General features: G+C 46.6%; 2 protein-coding genes across 2 annotated transcripts in view; both read right to left on the bottom strand.

Annotated features, from left to right (window-relative positions):
- The window catches only part of REX1BD (required for excision 1-B domain containing), a 35,800-nt gene extending 32,902 nt beyond the window's left edge, over nucleotides 1–2,898 (bottom strand). Inside the window, exon 1 of the mRNA XM_088468991.1 lies at nucleotides 2,775–2,898. Coding sequence (XP_088325117.1) covers nucleotides 2,775–2,777 — 3 coding nt within the window. The 5' untranslated portion in view covers nucleotides 2,778–2,898. The remainder of the gene's footprint in view (nucleotides 1–2,774) is intronic.
- Nucleotides 2,899–15,793: 12,895 nt separating this feature from the next.
- Nucleotides 15,794–22,858, bottom strand: UBA52 (ubiquitin A-52 residue ribosomal protein fusion product 1). The gene is made up of 5 exons (XM_088468949.1): nucleotides 22,753–22,858; nucleotides 21,747–21,869; nucleotides 18,841–18,927; nucleotides 18,563–18,665; nucleotides 15,794–15,947 (listed from the first exon to the last, which is right to left on the bottom strand). The coding sequence occupies exons 2-5, from the start codon at nucleotides 21,847–21,849 to the stop codon at nucleotides 15,854–15,856; spliced, it is 387 nt and encodes a 128-aa protein (XP_088325075.1). The 5' UTR covers nucleotides 21,850–21,869; nucleotides 22,753–22,858; the 3' UTR covers nucleotides 15,794–15,853.
- Between the last annotated feature and the right edge of the window lie 637 nt (nucleotides 22,859–23,495).

Below are 23,495 nucleotides of genomic sequence, written 5' to 3'. Positions count from 1 at the left end.
TACCCGGATTTTCCACGCCTCCTCTAAATGATCCACCTGACCAGATAGAGGAATTACAGTGGCAACACCCTTATCCTTCAAGAAGGCATAGTTGGATTTAGCCACGGGGGATATGTAATAAACAAAGCCGCACGGACTGCCCGTATAAGGCCAGGTATATAGACTTTAGACCCAGACTACGCCTCCTTTGCACTAAGGGGCTCGTGTCTGAATAAGTCAATAATGTCACCATCATCAGACGTCATGTCCTTACCCGTCTGAGACCCGAAAGGCCGTTTAGAAGGCCGAAATGGTGACTCCCCCTGTAAAACGTCCATCAGGTGCTATACCATTTGGACAATAAATTCACCCACACAGGCTCCTGCGAGACCTGGGGGGGCGAAAAACAGGATACACTGGGGTACCATCAACTGCCCAGGGACCCCTGCATGTGATGAGACCACCACTCGCTGCGATAACCCCTATGGGGAAACGCAGGGAGCGTTGCCCACAAGGGCTGTAAGCATCTTAGCCAGCCGAGGGCGGTCCCTTTTTGTGCAGGCACAGTGACAGAAATGGGGCGTGATATATAATACAACATGCCCTCCATAAACCCTCAGCGTCTACATATCCCTCCGCTAACTGCACATGATATCAGTACATTATAGCTGGAAGAGGATATCCTCGTTCACTTTCAGACATGAGGATTGTGAACGGAGCGTATGTGACCTCCCACACAGAAAAACCACGTTTACTGTGAGGTAATAAACACCCTGCAACACCGCACCGCAAGGGCTGTAGCAGAAGAACAGGGATAGAAAAAAGGCTGACAGTCAGAAATGAAAGTACAGGCAAACAGCACTAGCATTTAAGTCACATACAATGCACAGATAACATCCTGCATTACAAGCACTGCAATCAACTACACAGACCAGAGCCTGGTAGGAAACAGTGCTGCATACACTGACCTTAATTGAAGGAGAGGTTTGCGGGGGATGCGGACCGCAATGGCACCTGTAACCGCTTCCAGCAGCGTTTGTCATTCCCAGCACATGTAGTGAGAAAATGGCCACCGAGGAGCAGAGAGGAGGCGGGCCCGGGGGAGGAGCGCTGACACAGCCCGCTCAGACCACTGTGCAGCGGGGAAGACGCCGGCTGTGAGACAGGGAAGGCGTTCTCCCCTGGCCTGCTATTAACCCCTGGGACGCCGCGCTGTACCGCACATGCTGCGGTCCGCTGTCCCTGGTGGTCTAGTGGAAGGCGCAGGATCAGTACCTGGCCCCACGCGCAGCCGGTCCCCAGGGAGCCCCCTGCCTGGGGACCAAAAAGGACTGTGTTACCGGCGGGTGCCCACCTTGTCCCCCGTGCATCCGGCCACAGTCCAGGTAGCCGGGGTCACCGCTAGCAGTGACCCCAGCTACCAACCAGCATCCCCGGATCGGTACCGGCGTTCTGGTACCAGCGGGGTGTAGGAGTGACAGCATGGACGTCAATACTGACTGTCCTATGCTGGAGCACTCTAGTTGTGCAGCCACAGCTGCGAAGAAATCTTCAGGGGCCTTGAAAAGACCCCCCTTTGTACGGTGCGACTGGTCCGGCCAGGCACCAACGAAAACTGAGTGGCCTGAGGCTCGGGGGCGGGGTATAGGAGAGGGACCCCAGTGCATCCTGGGAGGCTGAGAATTTAACTCTGTGGTGCCTGGATGTCTGCCGCCATCCTGTGGATACCCTATGGACCCTGAAGTAGAAAGGTAATTAATATACTGTAAATAAAGTGGAAGTTGTCGTGCGAGTAATCTACTTCCATTTCACTTGTAATTTATTTGACTCATCAAACAGTAAATTACGTAAGAACCAACGTTTCTGCTTTGTAACAAAAATATCAGTAATATAATACAGTTTTTCTGTACAGTGACAGCATTTCAAAACAAATACATTGGTGATGGCAACTTTTTCCTATAAGATAGCAGCGCCGACGGCAGGGCCATGTACGAACGGTCATAACACATGACCGTTCGGCCGGCTGTAGCTGTCGTTATCGACAGCTACAGCCTGGCGTTAGCCTATCCCCACAGCAGGGACAGCGCTGTCCCTGCTGCGGTGGCTACCGGCTCCAGGGCTCCACGCGAGGATCTCGCGATACTTGCGAGATCCCGCGCATGCTCAGTGGAGCCGGCCGGGAGAGAGACACAGCGCATCAGCACTAGGCTGATGCGCTGCTGTCTCTAGCGGGTAGCGCCGGAGGGGGGAGTTAACGCTTCCTGCTTTGCCTCGGTAAAGAGGCAAAGCGGGAAGCGTTATAGCGGCACGTTAAGTGCCGCTATAATACATCTACCCCAGTGGCTGATCCCTACAGTGCAGTACTCAGCGAGATGGGAATTAGAGAAGATAATTGAGTTATCTTCTCCATTATCCCATTGCTACATTACATAAACAGTTCTCTTCCCAATGATTTTCTTTTAATTAGGAAATCTTTACCATCTCTTTTTGTGTATAATAAAACATGCTTTTTGTAAATAAGCTTTTTGCATTTCATCTAAATTTCACTAAGATTTGTAACTGAATGTTATGTGGTGTGCTGTGACCATAACTTGAGAAGGGGTTTGAGGAACGTTTTCCATAATATTTAAAAAATGTTTTCAATAAACACAAAGTGCTGTGTCAGTATAGTATGGTAACGAAAAATAAAAGTGTATGCAAAAATAAAACACTATAGAAGAGAAACTGATTGTGCATATAACGCTAACCTGCAGAGTGCCTACAGTACAGTATATTGTCGCCGCTGTATTACTGACCATTGTGTGATAGGATCCTATACTGAGTCCAGCAGTTGCAGACGGGCAGGATCTCCTCAGTCACTCTGTGTAACGATCATAGATAACAAGGAGGCATCAGTATCGGCTCAGCAGCGCCACTCAATGTGCTGGATGGCTTATTACAATCAAACGCCGCATGCCATTGCTACGTGTTGGAAAATGCGGAATGCTCTCCTCTGTCTGATACACAGTGAAATGACTACAGCAAAGAAATATTACACATTTAGGACTCAAAATCAGAATATGGCTGAATACAAATCCCTGATGGCTCTTAATGACAGCAAAGGATATTGGACACTGTATAAGAAAGGGATGCACTGTAGTCGGAATCCCTGCTCCAGAATCTTGAGTGCTGACATCCCAACAGTAATTATTAGGGTTAGGCTGCGGGAAATGTAGGTTAGGGGTTGGGATGCTTATGAAATTCTGTCAGGTTTCTGGCTGCTGGGATGTATTCTGACCTCCAGCATCCCGTACCCAACCGATAAGAAATCATTGGCAAAAGCAGAATACTTGATTGCAAAGAGGGAGATTATTTTGCCAGTTTAAAACATACTAGCTTTCAACCATCAGTCGTCTCTGGTCGATGGTGTTTTTTGCCATCATTAGCAAGCCATTGTCACCACACTATTGATGGCGGCTTCCCCATGAAGAATATTGGCAGCGTCATCCCGAGGTCAATGCATGCGCAACACTCAGCCAGCTCAACCATCTTTGGTTTTCTGCCGATTGTCAAAAGCCAACAACCAGAGGCGTCAATACGGTTGGTAACACTCAGTGTGCAGTACTCACCCTGTCACCATCCTATGGGTGTCTGCGCACATTGAAGACGTGCTCGTTAAAGGGGAGTGGCCTTGTGCCAATGAAGCCACTTCCCCGATGCATGACATTTTGGGGGCATGACCACGTGTCACGTCCCCATTCTCATTATGCTGGGGCTTGCCTAGCACTCCGGGAGCTACTGCGCAGCTACCTACCTCCCTCCCAGGACAGTGGATGCGCAAGCTGCATGCTGCTCGGTGACACCATATGAGGGGGTGACACCAAAATAACAGAACACAACTGCCATCGACCTTCAATAGCCATCACTGAGGCAGGGTCCCTCTACCCTAATGTAAGTCTTCTGTCTACCTTCCTTGAATGCCCCTGTGATGTCCTATACTGAATTCTTTGTGTGACCCCCACCATATGCTTTTTGTTTTCTCACGCACAGAGGGCCTGAGTCAGAGGTGCATGCAATGCCAATGTTTGCAATGTTGAACGAAGATTTGTTACTCCCCATGTGCGGAAAGTTCTGAAAACCACTGAGTGTACGCAGAGTCCACTGTTGCATATAGAGGTGCTGGCATTAGAGCTGACGAGGCAAAACCATGGGCATTCCTGGTCAGTGTCTGAGAGGTGGCCTGAAGTGTTCTCATTGGTGTGTTATGGGAGTGTCAAGGACCTGTCAGTGAACGCTGCTGCATTGCCAAACGTCAATGATGAACGCCATTGTGCACAGATGGTGGAATGTTTGGAATCACCGGCGCAGTTGCACCATCCATGGGTATAAAAAGTGTACATCTCAGGGCATACACTGTCTTGTGCACACGAGTGAAGCGGAAGTCTGAAACTAGCATTTGCATATTACCGTGATTTTTTTTGTAAGGTGGAGTGTCTACAACTCCTTATATTAAGACACGCCCCCTTGTCATTACCCAGGCCCAGCTAGGCGCACAAGCCGCACATACAGATAGAAGTTGGATAACTGCATTAAAATCTCTTATTTGGCTATATGTGCTGGACTACATTTACTATTGCGAGATGTGCTAACAATCACTGCCTGATATCACTATATGTTTACTTGTCCTGATAATATCCCTGAAGAAGTCCTATGAAGGATGAAACGTGTAGGGTTGTGCTCAGGGTCACCAATCATAACTGTTCACCATTCGAGAGGTCCCCGCCATCGAGCTCACACCCATAAGGGTGTTGGTGGGTTGTCACATCTATCCCTCATTGGTGTTGATGATTGACATTCAGTTTTATATGATGTAAGCATCATTTTATTGGGTGTATTTTTAAAGACTAAACCATTCTCATTTATACTAATATGTGGCCATATTGCTGTCTGTGTTGGGGGATCTTTGGTGAGCGTGTTTCTTCCAGAGAACATCATTGCATATTTGGGACATTGTTGCCGTTTAAGAAGTTTCATTGCCAATCCGATTAGCAACCTTCTAAAGAACGAATCTACATCAAAAATCGGAACAGGGACGCTGGCTAACGCCCAAAACGTTTGAAGCGTTTTAACAAAACGTCCTGCGCCCTGTTTTTATTATTGTATGCTACATGAGGGGTACCCACTACAAGGGCTCCACTGTGTAGACCTGCTGTATTATTTGTGGGTTCTAGCGCGAGAAAAGGGTACTTTTTGCTGAATACATACTTCTAGGCATGGTATGTTTCATTGGGTAATTTAGCGCAAATGCGATGAACTGCATCTCCATTAAGAGTATTGACGATGTAAGAAGGATCCATGCTTGGAACTGCTGTCTCCATACCCTTACCCTTCCATCTGCATGGTGTAATCGAAAACTTGACTCAGACCACATGACCTGTTACCAATCATATACTTTGGAATTCCTGTGTTCCTGAGAAAACTGGAAGCGTTTCATCCTGTTTGCAGCAGATAATGGCATGCAGACAGGCCTACTGCCAGGGGCGTTTCTATAATGGGTGCAGGGTAAGTGGGGCACACACCCTGCACCCATACTTCCTAATACTTACCTCTCCGAAGTCCCACGTCGGCTGGAGAGGCGCTGCGTAGAACACCTGGAAAATGGCCGCAGACTAGTGCCCGGAGTCTACCGAACCTGTCTGTACGTCGCCGGAGAGGAGTGGGCCCCGGATGTTGAGTGAACACGGGCCCCCTACTCTATAAATACACCCCCGCCTACTCCTTTTGTAACCCATATCATGTAATGTGCAGAGTACTGTTCATCAAGAGACCAATTGAATTGGTCCCTGATTTCCGATTATTCATATTTTGATCCACTGCTTGCCACTCTCCATTCCGCTAGAGCAGTGATTCCCAACCTCAGTCCTCAAGGCACATGAACAGTCCTGGTTTTAGTGATATCCATGCTTGAGCACAGGTGGTTAAATCAAAATAATATGAGATATGGTAAGAACTTACCCTTGTTATCTCTATTTCTACGAAGTCCATAGGGTTCCACAGGATACCTTGGGGTATAGGTGTGACGTCAGTCGCAGGGCACCAAAGAGTTAAGATTTCAGCCTCCCAGGATGCACTAGGTCCCCCTCCTATACCCCGCCCCCGGGCCAAGGCACCTCAGTTAGTTACCAAGCCATAGGCCGGAGGAGGAGAAGGAAGAGAGAGAACAAAGATCTGGACACATACAAGAATCACATTCTCACCAGAGGGAGACGGAAAACCGGTGACCAGAGCAAAGCCCATCTGCAGCACAGGTGCGACAGGGCGGGAGTCCTGTGGAACCCTATGGACTTCGTAGAAATAGAGATAACAAGGGTAAGTTCTTACCATATCTCATATTTTCTACTTCAGGGTCCATAGGGTATCCACAGGATACCTTGGGGATGTCCCAAAGCAGTATCCTTTAAGGGTGGGGACGCTCCTGTGCAGAAAGGAGAATCCGCCGCCCGAAGGAAGCATCCTGAGAGGCGAAGGTGTCAAACCTGTAATACCTCACGAAGGTATGGACAGAAGACCACGTAGCAGCCTTGCAGATCTGAACTGCCGAGGCACCACGTCGAGCTGCCCACGAAGGACCCACAGACCTAGTGGAATGAGCCTTCAGAGAAGGAGGGACCGGTAGGCCTTCATGAAGATAAGCTTCAGAAATAGCCATACGGATCCAGGCTGCCAAAGTTTGCTTTGAAGCAGGCCAACCCTTTTTACGGAAGCCAAAGAGGACAAACAAAGCGTCCGACTTCCTAAACGAAGAAGTGCGGTCAACATAAGTCCTTAAGGCCCGCACAACATCCAAAGAGGCCTCACCCACGGAAAGACCCGGTGAGTTAAAGGCCGGAACAACTATTTCCTCGTTAATATGAAACTGGGAAACAACTTTGGGAAGAAACTCGGGCCGAGTGCGGAGCACTGCCCTGTTCCCATAAAAAACCAAGAAAGGGGGTCTACAAGAAAGAGCCCCTAACTCAGAAACACGTCTGGCCGAAGCAATGGCCAGAAGGAAAACAGTCTTAGCTGTTAGCCATTTAAGATCCACTGAGCCCAGTGGTTCAAACGGCGGTCCTTGGAGAGCCCTCAGGACCACAGCCAAATCCCAAGGCGCCACAGGTGGAACAAAGGGCGGCTGAATGCGGAGAACACCCTGCATAAAGGTGCGCACATCCGGGATTGTAGCAATCCTACGGTGAAACCAGACAGATAGGGCCGAAACTTGTACCTTCAAAGAAGCAAGGCGAAGCCCATGATCTAGTCCCGCTTGCAGGAAGGCGAGAATCCGAGACAGACGAAACTCCCGCGGTGCATAACCTCTCGGTCGACACCACTGGAAGAACGTATGCCACACGCGATGGTATATCCTCGCGGAAGACGGTTTCCGAGCTCGTAACATGGTACGCACCACAGAGCTGGAAAACCCCCGGGACCTCAGCATGGCCGTCTCAACAGCCACGCCGTCAAAGACAGCCGAGTCAGGTCCGGGTGAAGGCAAGGACCCTGAGACAGAAGGTCCGGTCGTAGCGGCAATCGCAGAGGAATGTCCACGGACAGACCCTGAAGGTCTGAGAACCAGTGCCGTCTGGGCCACGCGGGAGCTATCAACAGGAGCGTCCCTCCTTCCTGTTTGAATTTCCGGATTACCCGTGGAAGAAGGGAGACCGGAGGGAACAGGTATGCGAACCGGAACGTCCACCGGACGGACAGAGCATCCACCAGAGACGCCCCTTCGTCTCTTGTGCAAGACCCGTACACCGGCAACTTGTTGTTGTGCCGGGACGCCATGAGGTCGATTTCTGGAAGACCCCACCTGTCCACCAGTAGTTGAAAAACGTCCGGGTGCAGGGACCATTCCCCCGGATGAACGTCCTGGCGACTTAGAAAGTCCGCCTCCCAATTGAGCACTCCCGGGATGAAGACCGCTGATATGGCCATAAGATTGCGCTCCGCCCAAACCAGGATCCGAGAGACCTCTACGAGAGCCGCCCGACTGCGAGTTCCTCCTTGCCTGTTTATGTAGGCCACGGTGGTAGCGTTGTCCGACTGGACCTGCACCGGGCAACCCTGGAGAAACCGCTGTGCCTGCTGGAGAGCATTGAAGACCGCACGGAGTTCCAAGATATTTATTGGAAGCTCCGCTTCTGTCGGCGTCCACCTGCCCTGGAACAAGTGTGGACCCGAAACTGCTCCCCAGCCCCGAAGACTGGCGTCCGTTGTCAACAGGACCCAATTTGGAACCCAGAACGGACGTCCCTTGTTGAGGTGGGTCGTCTGTAACCACCACGTAAGGGACAGGCGAACCTCCTGGGTGAGCACAATCGTCTGGGACTTCAGAGACTGAGTCAGCCCGTTCCACTTGGACAGGATCAGGTGCTGCAGAGGTCTGGAGTGAAACTGGGCGTATTCCACCATGTCGAACACCGACACCATGGAGCCCAGTAACCTCATCGCCGAGTGTAAGGACACCCGGCGGCTGTGCAGACAACTGCGCACCCTTGACTGTAAAGCAGAGATCTTGTCCTCCGTCACGAAGATCCTTTGCTGTCCCGAGTCCAATAAGGCTCCAAGATGCAGAATCCTCCGAGACGGGATTAGAGTGGACTTCTGCCAGTTGATTAGCCAGCCGTGCCGTTGCAGCAGTGCAATGGTCAGGTCCAAGTGGCGTAACAGGAGCTCTGGAGATCCTGCCACCAATAACAGGTCGTCCAAATACGGCAACATGCGGACTCCCTGCAGCCGCAGAGAAGCCGCCATGACCGCCATCACCTTGGTGAAAACACGTGGTGCTGTTGCCAGGCCAAAAGGTAACGCCCGAAACTGGAAGTGGTCGCTGCTGATTGCAAACCTGAGGAACTGTTGATGGCGCCAAAGAATAGGGACATGCAGGTAAGCGTCCTGTATGTCCAATGACACCAAGTAGTCCCCAGGTTCCAGCGCCAGAATGATGGACCGTAGGGTCTCCATCCGAAACTTCGGGACCCGCAAAGACTTGTTGAGTGCTTTGAGGTTGAGAATCGGACGATATGACCCATTGGGTTTCTGTACCAAAAATAGATTTGAATAGAAACCCTGGCCCCTCTGGGAGAATGGAACCGCCACTATAACTCCAGCCTGGAGCATAGTGTGCAATACCTTCCGCAGCTCCGTAGCCTTGTTCCGGTCTGATGGGAGACCCGTGGTGAAGAAGCGAGCCGGGGGTCTGTGCCGGAAGGAGAGGGCGTATCTGTGGGAAACCACCTCCAGAACCCAAGTGTCTGTCGTAGTGGTCGACCAACACTGGGCGAACTGTAGCAGGCGGCCTCCCACCCTGGGATCCCCCAAAGGGAGGCCCGGACCGTCAGGCCGCAGGCTTGTCATCTGGCTTGGGGGCCGGACGTCTGGTACTCCATGCCTGCTTCCGGGGCTTGACCGATTTCTTAGGGCCAGCCTGTCGAGGAAACGACTGTGGTTTGGGCCTGCCCTGGGCCCTAGATGACCGAAAGGACGATGGTCCCGAACCAGAAGGAGCAGCGGCCGACGGGAGACAGGCAGATTTGGCTGCCGCCAGCGTGGCCACAATCTTATCCAGATCCGGACCGAAGAGAACTTCTCCGGTAAACGGCAACGCTTCCAGACCTTTCTTGGAATCTGCGTCCGCCTTCCAGGATCGCAGCCACAAGGTGCGACGAGCAGCTACCGCTGCTGAAGAAATTCTAGACACCAGAGTACTAATGTCTAGAGCCGCCTCGTTGATGTAGGTGGCCGAATCACGGAGATTGCCAATCAACTCCGCCTGATCGGCCGGACAGTCGGATTCAAAAGAAGCCTCTAATGAATCCGCCCAGCGCTCCATCGCTCTGGCAACCCAGCAAATGGCCATAGCCGGCCGTGCTGCCCCCCCTGCAAGGGAATAAGCGGACTTCAGGCAGATTTCTACCTTGCGGTCCGTAGCATCCTTAAGGGAGGACATGGATGGCATCGGCAGTGTGGCACTACGGACAAGACGGGTCACGTGAGAATCCACCTGTGGAGGGGATTCCCACTTCGCAAAATAATTATCCGCGAACGGATAAGCCACCGCCAGGCGTCTCTGCGGCTGGTATCTTTTGCCAGGTTGTTTCCACGCCTCCTCTAAATGGTCCACCAACTGACCCGAAAGAGGAAAGACTGTGGCATCGCCCTTCACATCTTTGAAAAAGGCATACTTAGATTTAGCCGCTGGGGGAACTTCGTCCTCAATCACCAAGGCTGTGCGGACCGCCCGAATAAGTCCAGGAATATATACTTTGGACTTAGCATCAGCGTCCTTAGTATGGAGAGGTTCCTGATCGTAAGGATCTAGAATCTCCCCATCATCAGACGTCCCTTCGTCATCCTCATAAGGAGCGGACAGAGACGCCACCGGCCTTTTATGAGACCGCATCACAGACTCCCCTTGCAACACATCCGACAAGTGCTGTACAGAACTCGTCAGGGAGTTAACCCACGCTGGCTCCTGAGAACCCGGGAGCGGGGAAATAGGGAGACTGTGGGGTACCACCAATTGTCGTGGGAACCCCTGCATGGGTGACGACACCACAGACTGCTGGGACAAACCCATCGGAGTAAACGCGGGCTGCGGAGCTAACTGGCCCACTAAAGCTGTTAACGCCTGAGCGAAACAAGCCCAGGGCGGCTCCTGTGCCGGTGCTGTAACCGTAATAGGCCGCGCCATGGACAAACACTGCCGGCAAAGGCCCTCCGCGCTACCCTCCCCCTCCGCTAACGGTACTTTGCACGTGGTACACTGTAGCCGGAGGGGAAAATCACTTTCAGACATGATGGCACCACGTATGTGACCTCTCTCACCAATTAAGTATTAAATAGGCGAGAGACCACCCTGCAGCACCGCACCGCAAGGGCTTTAGCAGAAAGAACAGGGACAGTAATAAAGCTGACAGTTTAGAGAAGAAAAGATTACAGGCAGCAGCGCTAGCACAGTCACATACAATGCAGAAAAATAACAATTCCTGCACTAACAGCGCTGATCACTCAACTACACAGACACAGGGCCTGGTAGGACACAGCGCTGCATACACAGACCTGACCACAGCGGAGGAGAGGTATGCGGGGGGACCCAGACCACGATGCTTCCGTCCAGCGCTTCCAGTAGCGTTCACCATGCGTTCTGGAGAAGATGGCCGCCGAGGAGCAGAGAGGAGGCTGGCCTGGGGGAGGAGCGCTGCCACAGGACCAGTCGGCAGCATGCAGAGAGGGCTGTGTGCAGCGGGGGAGGCGCCGGCTGTGAGACAGGGAAGGCGCGCTCCCCTGGCATGCATTTAACCCCTGGGACGCCGCAGCGCTACCGCTCTGCTGCGGTCCGCTGTCCCAGGGGGTAGTGGAAGCGCAGGTTGGTCACCTGGCTCCACGCTGCAGCCAGTCCCCAGGGAGCCCCCTGCCTGGGGACTTAGGACCATGTGATCAGCGGGGACCCACCGCGGGACCCCGCTGCTTACCTGTCCCCCTTGAATCCGGCCATGGTCCGGAGCATCTGGGGTCACCGCTAGCTGTGACCCCAGACGCCCACCAGCATCCCCGGATCAGTACCGGCGTTCTGGTACCGGCGGGGTGTAGGGAAGACAGCATGGACGTCATGACTGACTGTCCATGCTGTTCATCCAGTTGTGCAGCCACAGCTGCATGAAGAATAAGCTTCAGGGGCTCTTCTAGCCCCCACTCCAACAGGTGCACCCGACTCCGGCCGGGCACCAAACTAAACTGAGGTGCCTTGGCCCGGGGGCGGGGTATAGGAGGGGGACCTAGTGCATCCTGGGAGGCTGAAAGCTTAACTCTTTGGTGCCCTGCGACTGACGTCACACCTATACCCCAAGGTATCCTGTGGATACCCTATGGACCCTGAAGTAGAAAACTAAGGTACTAAAGTGCTCAAATATGGCTATCCTTAAATCCTGAACTGTTTAATGTGCCTTGAGGACCGTGGTTGGGAATCCCTGCGATAGAGCATACAGTAGCTGTTTACGACCACAGGCCTTGCGCACAGAACCAGTTTTTTTCGTGCTGGGCCACTCATGTGTACACTTTAACAACTGCTACCCTCAAATAATTCACCAGTGCAGCCATTTTCCTAAGAGGGGGGGGCGCTCTCTATGGCACAGGGCACCAAAAAGTCTAGTTACGGCTCTGTATTCTGCTATTGTGTCTGCCTGGAACAAGCAGCCTTCTTCTCCTAGACCTCACTGCACTGGCTGTCTGATGCCCAGACACATCCTCTCCTATCCCTGTAACATTGTAAGGGGAACCAAACTGTTCCCTCCTGTCAGCGCCCAAAGCTGGCACTCTGCCTCATGCTCTTGTAGCCACTATACACAGTGCATGGCAACTTACCTACCTCATGCCCACCATAAACTGTCTCATGCCCATATAGCCCTACACCCACTTTATAAATCGTAGCTGCTGTATTCTCTTCACAATTTCATACCCACAATGTACAGCCTCTGACTATCAAACACGTCTCACGCACACCACAGTGCCATTGCCACCATAGACATGCTGTTTAAAGCCTAAATGCTTCATACATATTGGCAGAGCCTTAAGTTGGAATAGGTGGCAGCAGTGTGTGATGGAGGTCAGTCCACACGTCACTGAACCAGGTCTTTGGTTTATTAACCAGGACAAGTTTGCAAGATGACAATACATTAGGTATATACAACAGGTACACAGTGCACATTTAATGTATGCACCAGATCCAGCCAGGAATATATACAAGAACACAGGTGTTGTGTGGACAAACTGGAGCATCACTTGGGTGTATACATGCAGTGGTGGCAGTGAAGTATGCACACAAGGGATGGCCATCAATGATTACCAATCATCAGTGGTTAACCACCAATGCCTGACGTTTTTCCATCGATGGCAGAGATCCAATGGTTCTCCACCATTGATGGCACCGATTTGGTTTTCCCTCCCTGGCGCCGGGACAAGAAGCGTAGCTCCACCCCATCCCCAAATCTGATTGGCCCACTACCCAATAGAGCAAAGCTGACCATCAATGGTACATGCCAATGGTTACACATCAAGGTTAACCACCGATGGCTATGCCTAATGCACACACTGGATATTACACAGCGGTACCGGCGCAGTGGAAATAGCAGGGTCACTGGCCTCTGTAACACAGTCTTACACACTCCATTATGGAGACTTGCAGGTGCATCTGATTTCAGTATGGAGGACAGAGCAAAAGACCCACGTCAAGGCTGCACATGCACAGCAGCACATAAGGTCAGTGGTTCCGCCTTCAGCAGTCTGGGGTACTAGCGCCATCGGACAGAGACCACGCAGGGTGCTCTCTCCCAGCAATACTCACATAGCTTAATGCCCCCCTCTGCACACTACACCATGCAGCTACCCAGCACGTGGCCACCAAACAGAATGCTGGCCGTTGCATATTTTACATGCTTTATTCCTACTTTTTCCCCTTCTGTGGAATTTCTCTCTCTCCCCATTCCCAGTATTCGTATACCTGCTAATGTGGAAAACCAATGGAGAGGAAGCTCTACAGCAGGGGTTTCCAACATGTGGCCATCCAACGGCTGTGGAACTACACATCCAGGGATGCCCTGCTAGTTTTGCTATTAGAGCATGCCAACACTGTTGCAGGGAATGTGACGTTCCACTGGAGGGCTGCATGTTGAATATCCCTGCCCTACAGTGCCATCCTATTAAATTGGGAGTATTCGTGTCCAGTTAAAGCAGAGGTGTTTATGCCAATGAAATCACCACAAAAAGGCATTAAAGCCCTCTCCTGCATTACTTAATTTTGATTAAATTATTTTCAGACCCAAAAAGCTTGATAACTAGACCCTTAATTCAGGTTTATATTCAGGGTGACAGGTGCTGAGAAGTGCCTGGTGTCATGTGTTACACATCATGTAAGGGGATGTAGTTGATATCCCGGCTGTCGGCGCCAGAATCCCAACAGCAAGAATTGGGATTAGGTTTAGAGAACCAACGACTTAAGGCCAGCATACAGCTGATGTATTGGGCCAATTCCCTACTCCCCAGACCAAGGTTGGGGCATCTGAAATCCAACATGTTGCATTTCACTCATCAATCAAAATAGGATAGTGATCAGCAAATTGGCAATTTTTAATATGAAGAATTTCCGCAATTTCCCGACAGATAGTCGATCAATAGCCACCGATCGGCATTTCCAATTAGCGTTTCTGGTAAGATCGTGGTATTGGTGAAACAACCAGCAGATGTATGGGGGCCTATACTTTTGTATGCGGATATATTTGAAAAGTTTTAGCAAAACCAGCATATGTATTAATATACCAAAGTATTTTTGTAGCCAATTTCTTGTGTTCAAACATTGTGTCTTAATATACAAATCTCCACACAGAACTGTGTTTTAAACATCCATATGACATTAACCAAGATTTGTGTCCCTGGACTTCTTGAGGCCTGTATTTATTATATTGCATCTTTAAGCAATCTTTCTAGCCATTAGACTTTTGGCAGATGTTTGTGAGCTAGCTCCAGGAACATCTCCACTGTGGTATTTACTCGTACACAAACAGTAAATATACATGGCCACATTGATCAGGTATACTTACGAATAGCTGAACTCATTTTAATACTTTACAGATATATATTTTAATACTTGATTCAAGTTCTAAAGCTAGCTACACACGGTCAGATGTTAATTTTTTTTTTTTTAATTGGGACAAGAAACAAGAATTTATTGGTAAATTTATAGCCCCAATATCTGTGCTACACATTATGCAATTTTTCACCACACCACTGATTTTGCATATATCCACCCACATGGTGACAGGAGAACATAGAAAATATGAGCAGATTATTGAAAATGCGCACACACTGCTCGATATCAGGAATTTGAGGCAGAGATTGATTCTTGACAGATCAGATAATCTAAAGAATTGTTTGTGAATGTTTTCTAACAGTTTTATTGGTGAAACACTAAATCAGGCCTATCACCCGATTATTCGCAAATTAGCCCAATAATTGTATAGTGTGTAGGTAGCTTTAATGTCCAACCAGTCACGTTACCGCAAATATAATTTGTAAACCCTAAAAATAAAATTAAAACCAATTCCAAAATCCGCAATGCGGCATTGTTCCGAAAACTGTCCATGGTGTAACCGGCGAAAAGTACGTCAGAGGAAATTGTCTGTACCCCAAAAAAAGGCAAACAGATAGGAAAACAATATAGAAGTGTATTAGTGGCCCTAATAAAAGTCATTGGGGTTCTTAACTTGTGTCAAATGGCTGTTATATGCATTTTGTCATCACAGTGGAAAAATTCCAGCAAATTTCTTTGGGCAAAATATATGTTGCCGTTAAATTAGAGGTACAATAAAATGGGTGCAAGTATTTTTGTAACACACCTGGTACAGCCACCTGCAATTTGAAACATGTCTCAACCATACATCCTCCCCCAAAATACCTGACCCTCTACTTTAAACTCATATTCCATAATTTTTTTACCCCAAAAATGACATGTCATTATTGCCCAAATGACACTAATTAAAATAATTTTTTCCCTAATTTTTAGTACCCAATATGTTTTTCGCAAAAGTCTTACAGCAGTTAACTGAAATCGGGCCTGTGTACATGAATTATAAATTCAATTCTGACTGAACTAAGCAGGTAGTACACAAGAGTCTGGTAATGACTGCTATGTGCTAAACCTTCTATTGTTCTAACATTATGAATACGTGCACTCATTAAAATAAACACATTGAACATCAGATATAAATATTAATAGAAAGAAAGTTACTAAAAGCAAAAAAAAGGTGAGATTTTTTTTTATTTTTCAACAACAGTCAAAAAAACAAAGTAGTAGAAGAGTTTATTTGAGCTTCTTCTTGGGACGCAGGTTGTTGGTGTGTCCACACTTCTTCTTGCGGCAGTTTACAGCACGTGGATGAAGACGGGCATAGCATCTGAAATGCAAGCAGGCATTATTAGACTAACCATTAGAAGTGTGCACATAACTCTGCTTAACAGCTTCACAAAACTCAGAAAATGTATAAGAAAAAAGAAAACAACTAAAGGGTGGTTGAGCAAATTAATTAATTAACACTGCCTCAAACTAATAAGACTGCCATTTTGGGGGTTATTCAAAGGCTATTTTCCCATGCAAGACCTGAAAACTAGTGCACACAGGGGAGTGGGTTAGCCTTACTTTAGATCAGGGGTGAGCAATAAGCAGCCCTCCAGCTACTGTTGTGCTACACATCCCAACATGCTCTGCAACAATTTCAGCATGGCCAAATAGGAAAACTTTGGCAGGGCATGCTGGGAGTAGTTCCACAACACCTGGAAAGCAGCTTATTGCCCTCAACTGATTTAGATCAATTAGAATTTATGAAAGAACTTTATCCTACAATGTAGCCATGTAAAAGGAGGATTAAAAAAAAAATTCATAAAAAAAATGTTTACAAAACCATGAGACAGTAATGGTGCATACACGGTCAGATAAAAAGAACGCTAACTATATCGTTCTTTTTTTTTAACCCCTCAAACAATGGTCGAAGCGCGGGCAAGTATGGTCGATATAGACCATCGCCCGTGCATGCAGGCCAACCTGGTCGATATTGACCAGGTTAGCCTGTTTGCTATAGGGACCCACGATCATTGATCGGGCATCGTTTGGGGGTTGGTGCATGTTCAATATCTAACATCCAGCCCATGCAGGACGATCATACAATGATATCTGATCGTTGTCTGATTGTCCCGTTTGTACTGGCCATAATACCAACTAATAACAGGGATATCAATGTACATGTTTAATTAGGCAAAAGGTAGTCTGAACATTCACAAATGTCTACAAATAAGCAATAATCCTATAAACTGAAACCTGCATCTAAGGACATGTTTGAATCTTACAAATTACCTAAACACATTATAATTCTCTTTAGCGCTTTTACAGTATTTAAGCATTGCCATCGGTTCAAGCTCCGGAGAAGCTGGGAGCGCAACACCACAGACTTAAGCCGGGTACACACGGAGCGATATGGTTCCATGAGCGATATAATTCAGTGTTGTCCCCTCACCTGCCGGGCTCAATGTCGTTCCCCACATTGAGCATACACACTGAACGATATCATTAACGATATCGTTCAGTGACGTCACCGGCTGCATCCCCGTACTTGCAGGATCTGACAAGATCGTCAGATTGACCTGCAAGTATGGCTGATGAAATATATTGTTACTATCCCAAGGAGCGCACATTGTTAACGATGTCTTGCATACACACAGAACAATATTGAACTGTATGAACGATATTGTTATCGTTAATATCATTGACAATATGGTTCCATGTGTATGCAACATAAGATTAATTTTGTTAAAAGCAAATTAACCTCTCAGTAGGTTTTTGGAGTGTAGAAGGAAACCCACACAGATGGAGACTTGGGAGAGCAAATGTCACACCGATAGGAGACTAGTTAAAATCAAATTCAATGCCATGAGATACTAACCACTGTGCAAAACTACTGTCTCACATAAAAAAAAAAAATCACAACTACCATTATAGCACAAAGAAAATGTATTAAATGCTATAGCATAAGCTATAGAAACTGCATAGTGTTGTTTCATTTATCTAAATGACATGCATTTCTAGTACCAACACAAGTCAGAACACGTGTTTAATCATCTGCTAAGCAAACTGTACAGGACACCTTGCCATCCAGTAGTTCAGCAAATAACTAGATGCATCAGTCGTGGCTTTCAAACTGTGTCGCTAGACTGGCCAAAGTTCTGGTAAATAAAATTGGATGAGAGACTACTGCATATGTGCATCCAGCATTAGGAGTTAGTCCAAAATAATAGTAACTACACAAAACACATGTAAACAGTGAATTTACATAGAACTTAAATTGGGAAAATCAATTTGAATATAGTGTTCCCACTAGCTTGTTTTAGCAGGGTGCCGCACCGCACTAAAACTGCATGCCCTCAGCATTCTCCACCCACGGCCCACAGGTGGGAAAAGTTGCGGTGACCAATCACTGCCTAGTGAATACATGCACACAGCATCTAGTCACCTTGAGGGAAGAGCTTGGGGAAAGCCCAGTATTTACGGAGGTCTATCATCCAGCAGTGATCCCCCAAGCGTGACAAATTGGAGGCGTGCCCCAAGGCCACACCCCCGACCCCTTTATGAGAGACTCCCAGCCAACCTCCCCAGCGCCTTGCCGTTTCCGCAGCTTAGCAGAAACACTAATATGTAAAGGACAATTGTTAGATTAGGCTTTAAGTAATGAGCCGTTTTCTCCTTCTTTCAAATACACATTAATCTGGTGTGTCTGAAACGCGCTATAGCCATTTTGTAATTTTTACAGAGAAGGATCAGCTAACAGAAAAAAATAAATAAATTGTGTTTCATTGCCTTTAATATAATGTATGATCCTCATAACAAAGGCACCTTGCAGATTCTTACAATTTAACATACTCATCTCTACAGACTACACGTGACTAATCATTCTACATCGTACTACTTCAACATATATTGTGGCAATGTTATGCAGAATAATTAAAGGAACTGTACACTTACTTGCGGCAAATCATTTTGTCACAGTTGTACTTCTGGGCAAGTTGGCGAAGGGAAGGCTCAATGATACCACCACGCAGACGCAGCACCAGATGCAAGGTTGACTCTGAAAGGTTAAAAAAAAATAAAAATAAAAAAACATCTCAAAAGAAAGTTTATTAAAACCAGGTTAACACTAAATACACAGAGAAACACATTGGTCCTATCCTGCTTCATCATAAAGGGCAGCAGATTTAATATGGAACTTAGAAAGTGAGTGACATTTTATGTATGAATCATACCTTTCTGGATGTTGTAGTCAGACAGAGTACGCCCATCTTCAAGCTGCTTGCCAGCAAAGATCAGACGCTGCTGATCAGGGGGGATACCTGGAAAACACAGAAGTATAGTAACATAAGCTACTGCTGTTTAACAGACTAATAGAAAACTACTTTTTGTGCCCTGTTATCACGTGACACAGAATACAGAACTCACATAATTTTTAGCTTCAATTCTGCAAGACTGCACAGTAGGGGAATCTTCCCCTAGAACAGGGGTGAGCAATAAGCACCAAGACTGACCCATCATAAAAGTTAAGTTAATTTGTTTCAAAAATAAAAGTTTCCCCATATAGTCAATGTTTGCCCAAGGGATGGTCTATTAAGTATATCATTGCCATACATCAGCTATAACTTACTACTCTTTTGCATATCCTGCCTGGGCAATACAAAATCCCCCAAGAATAGTCACTTTAATTTAAATAATGGCAGGAGGGATCACAACCAAAATATTGTACATTTGGAAGCAAAACAGGGGAAAAAAAAAAAATCAAAGATGATCTCTTTACAAGTGAAACATCCTAACCATGACACTAAAGAGATAAATAAGTGCTTCGTCAAAAACGTTTACAAATATACAACCTAAAAATTATATACTATTTGCATGCAACGTGAAATAATCAGTGTATATGGGCCAAAACTGGGTGTTGGAAAAAAAATAAAAAAACTGCAGCTATGGTATAACCTACAAAGACTACTTATTACATATAATATTTACACAAAACAAACATCAGTTCAAAAAAAGAATTGACACCTAAAGGGGACGGTTAGCTTAAGGCACGAAGGGGTTAAGCTACAAGAAGGGAGCGTTAAACTGGCCCCACACTAGACCAACTTTCATCCAACCAGCCAACTAGTTGATTGGTTGAAATGAAAATCTGGTAACGTATGAGAGTAAATGATCAGCAATTTGCTCCTAAATGCCAGAAAACAGATGAAAATGGTCATCTGACAAGTTTGTTAAATGTTTGATCTAAACAATTTGTTCAAACAACAGGTTTTAGTCCATTTTCTGGCGTTTGGGAGCAAATTGCTGATTGTCATTTGCTTTCATCCCTTACCAGATTTTAATTCCAACCAATCAACTAGTTGGATGGTTGGATGTAAGTTGGTCTAGTGTGTAGCCAGCTTAAGTATACTTAACCGACCCATCGGGATACCACTATTATATACACATTCCATTTCTAAACCTCTCATTGTATGGTTGTGAAATTTCAACTTTTCCTTCAATCTTTTAAATAGCAATGCATTTTTATACATAGTAATAAGGATATCACATGCCTCAAAATAGTTATGTTGTATCTTTTATGTACAACATCCCCTTAACCGTTCATTCACTGGACGATTCACCCTACTATGAGGTCAATCCGATTAGATGAGAATTGCAAGTTGCTGTTTTCTCTTCTAATTTGCATAGCGAATTCATTTTGCAATCCAACTATTAAAGGGGCACATCCACTAGACGATCTACTCCCTGTCCAAGCTCTAAGCCATTTTCCCTTGAAATTTTATCTTTGTCTAAACGATTTGCAAACTATCTGTAATAGATCAAGTGAAATTGACCTGCATGTTCAGTCGACTGACAAGACGATCAAACGACCAGCGAGAGCATGCATCGTTCACGATCAAACACTGCACGATTTTTAAACGATTGAACGATAACTACGTCGTTATCGTTCAATCGCCAGCTAGAATCGTGTAGTGGATGCCCCCCTTGACACACTAAATCAGTCAGAGTGAATTCACATTTTTCCATTCGCACCTCCAGGTAAGTGAGGGAAATTAACCCCACCCCCCAAAAAAAACCAACAACTTTTTCATTAGTTTAGAACCCCAAATTTAATTACAGCTTTTTTTCTTTTATTTACTTTTTTTTACAATGTTTCAAAGTATACCAAAATCAGTTTTTTCCTATTTCTTTTGCCTTTTTCATTTACAGGTTAAGTCTCCCATAACCAGATATTCCAAAATACAGAATTATTTTAGCATGATTGAGATAATTAAACATTTGATTTTTGATGGTTCAATGTACACAAACTTTGTCTAAGGCACAAATTATTAAAATATTGTATAAAATTACCTTCAAGCTGTGTGTATAAGGTGTATATGAAACAAATTAATTTAATTTCTGTACACAAACTTTGCTTGAGCCACAAAATTATTGAAAATAATGTATAAAATGACCTGCAGCCTGTGTGTATAAGGTGTATATAACAAATGCATTCTGTGTATATTTGGGTCCTATTCCCAAGATATTTCATTATGAAATGCAAATATTCAAAAATATGGAATATTCAGTTATCCAAAATACCCCTGGTCCCAAGTATTTTGGATATGGGAGACTCAACCTGTAAATCGTTTGAGACTAAACAAGAAAAATTTGCTTTTTATCACTTTTTTGCATAAAAAAAAAAAAAAAAACAACACACAAATCAGCTATTTGAAACCATTTAAAAACCTTCAGTACTTTCCTAATGCCCACAAACAGCCTTCTATACAGTCCTGCTAATGAAATGATCAATTTTGGGTGGTTCTCCACACTTTCATGCACATCTCATATCGCATTTAGCAGTCATTTCACAAACCTCCGTTGCAAGTACTGTGAATAGGCATTTTTAATTGGATTGGAGAATTCTATGGTGTGCATGAAAAACTCACTACTCACAATTTGCACTTAATTGGATTAACCCCTATGTATAGAAATCCATTTGACAGTTTAACTTTCCAGTCATCGAACAAAGTGGTATTTTATACTATAGAAACTCACTGAGCGCTGGTGGGTATATCTATTTATTTAGCACCAAATGCTTTTTTTTTTCTGTTTTTGATTTTTAGTGTACCAGACTTTATACTACACTTGAGGCACTCACCTTCCTTGTCCTGAATCTTGGCCTTAACATTTTCAATAGTATCGCTGGGCTCAACCTCAAGCGTGATGGTTTTCCCAGTGAGGGTTTTTACAAAGATCTGCATCTTAGCGCCTTCCGGATGTCCTGAAAGAAATAAAGTTGCAGTAAGGCGTATGGTGGGGAGGCCACACACATATTAAGGAATATTCCATGTTCAACTGACCCCAACAGTAGCTGTGAAATTATAAGTTTTTAATTGCGATTAAAAAAATATTTTTATAAAATAGGTCACATGACGTATAAAGTTCCATCAGTGTCCCAATTTTCAGGGAGCCCAAACTGGCACAGGAACACATTGGGATAGGTCAATGGCTTTATTTCAATGGCGAACCCACAAGTGTATCATGTATGTGCACTGACAGCTCATAAAAGACAAACCTCAGTCCCTAAGTGCCTACCCTCCAACATGGCCCCTTCCATCAGGTACAAAATGCTCTGCTCCTGGACTTCTCTTAATTAACGATTGCAGTCACCTGTGTTGAACTAGGTAGTTGATGAGAGGTGTTTCAGCACAGGTGGCTGCAATCATAAATTAAGAGGGAAGTCCAGGAGCAGAGCATTTTGTACCTGATGGAACAGGTCATGGAGGGACTGTAAGTGCCGAGCAGATTGCACTCACGTACATCCTATGCTGCAGCACACACTGAGCAGGAGTCACATTTCCTTGTCAGTAGTAACATGTCCCTCATATCCTGGGGGCTCAGTAACAAGCAGCCCCGCATACAGCACTGGGGCCGCTCACCACGCACATAGCGCTGGGCAGCAGCTGCAGGGCCAGGCCGGCGCCATGTGCAGCGATGTGGCACTCGGTGTGTGCGCGGCCGGCTCTGTAAAACATGCCCGCAGGGAAGACACCCTATCTTACTGACGCAGCCATTTGGCACCCGCCCAGCGGCTCATCCCGATCCGCAAACAGGACCCCCACTCACACCCGGATTACACAACGGCCCCAGCTTCCCATACACACCCGCACGGCGGCCCGACTAAGGAGAAAAGGACCATGCGGATCTGGAAGTGACGTTTTCACACGATCGTCTCTGGGCGGGACAATGTGTGACCTCGTGAGGCACCCGTCAACCGTCATCCGCCATATTTGTTAGGGCATTTGCTGAATGGTTACTCTGTCTCAACACACACACACGCACGCACGCACGCGCACGCACGCACGCGCACGCACGCACGCACGCACACACCACCCACGCACACATAGAGAGAGAGAATGTGGACCCTACCCTGTGTTTAACCGGAATCGTGATATGACAGTCGGGAAGCCGGCTGCCGGTATTAAGGCAGCCGGCTTCCCGATTGTATACCGTTTAACCTATCTAGTACCCCCTTATCTCACCCTGAAATTAAATTACTATCTAGGGATCTTTCTTTTGTGCCTTTATATTGTCATAACCCCTTCAATTGTGGTATAGATCATTACAAGTTGGCCAAACAATTAGATTAAGAGTATACTTTTCTGTATCATCAAGTGATGATAATGCTGCTAATACTAAATTTAAGAGAGCTTCATCTTTTGATCCCCCCTTCGAATAATGCTGGCTTGAAAACGTATTTGAGACTGACTGAACATGATGTGATGACTGCTGCCAGCCAAAAAATGTATGACAACAACCTCACAAGAGATGAGAGAATGGCCCTTCGTGCATTAAAGGACAATAAGAACCTTGTAATTAGACCTACTTATAAAGGTGAAGCAGTTGT

Source organism: Taudactylus pleione, unplaced genomic scaffold, assembly GCF_031769625.1.
Source record: "Taudactylus pleione unplaced genomic scaffold, aTauple2 ptg000087l, whole genome shotgun sequence".
NCBI classification, from domain to species: Eukaryota; Metazoa; Chordata; class Amphibia; order Anura; family Myobatrachidae; genus Taudactylus; species Taudactylus pleione.
The sequence above is the reverse complement of the archived record's forward strand: the minus strand, read 5'-3'. Positions and strand labels throughout refer to the sequence as shown.

Excerpts from the sequence above, each read along its gene's own strand:
- UBA52 (XM_088468949.1), bottom strand. The coding sequence starts at position 21,849 with ATGCAGATCTTTGTAAAAACCCTCACTGGGAAAACCATCACGCTTGAG. Across the intron at positions 18,666-18,840 it reads TGACTACAACATCCAGAAAG|AGTCAACCTTGCATCTGGTG; the intron begins GTATGATTCATA and ends TTAACCTTTCAG. Across the intron at positions 15,948-18,562 it reads GACAAAATGATTTGCCGCAA|ATGCTATGCCCGTCTTCATC; the intron begins GTAAGTGTACAG and ends CTTGCATTTCAG.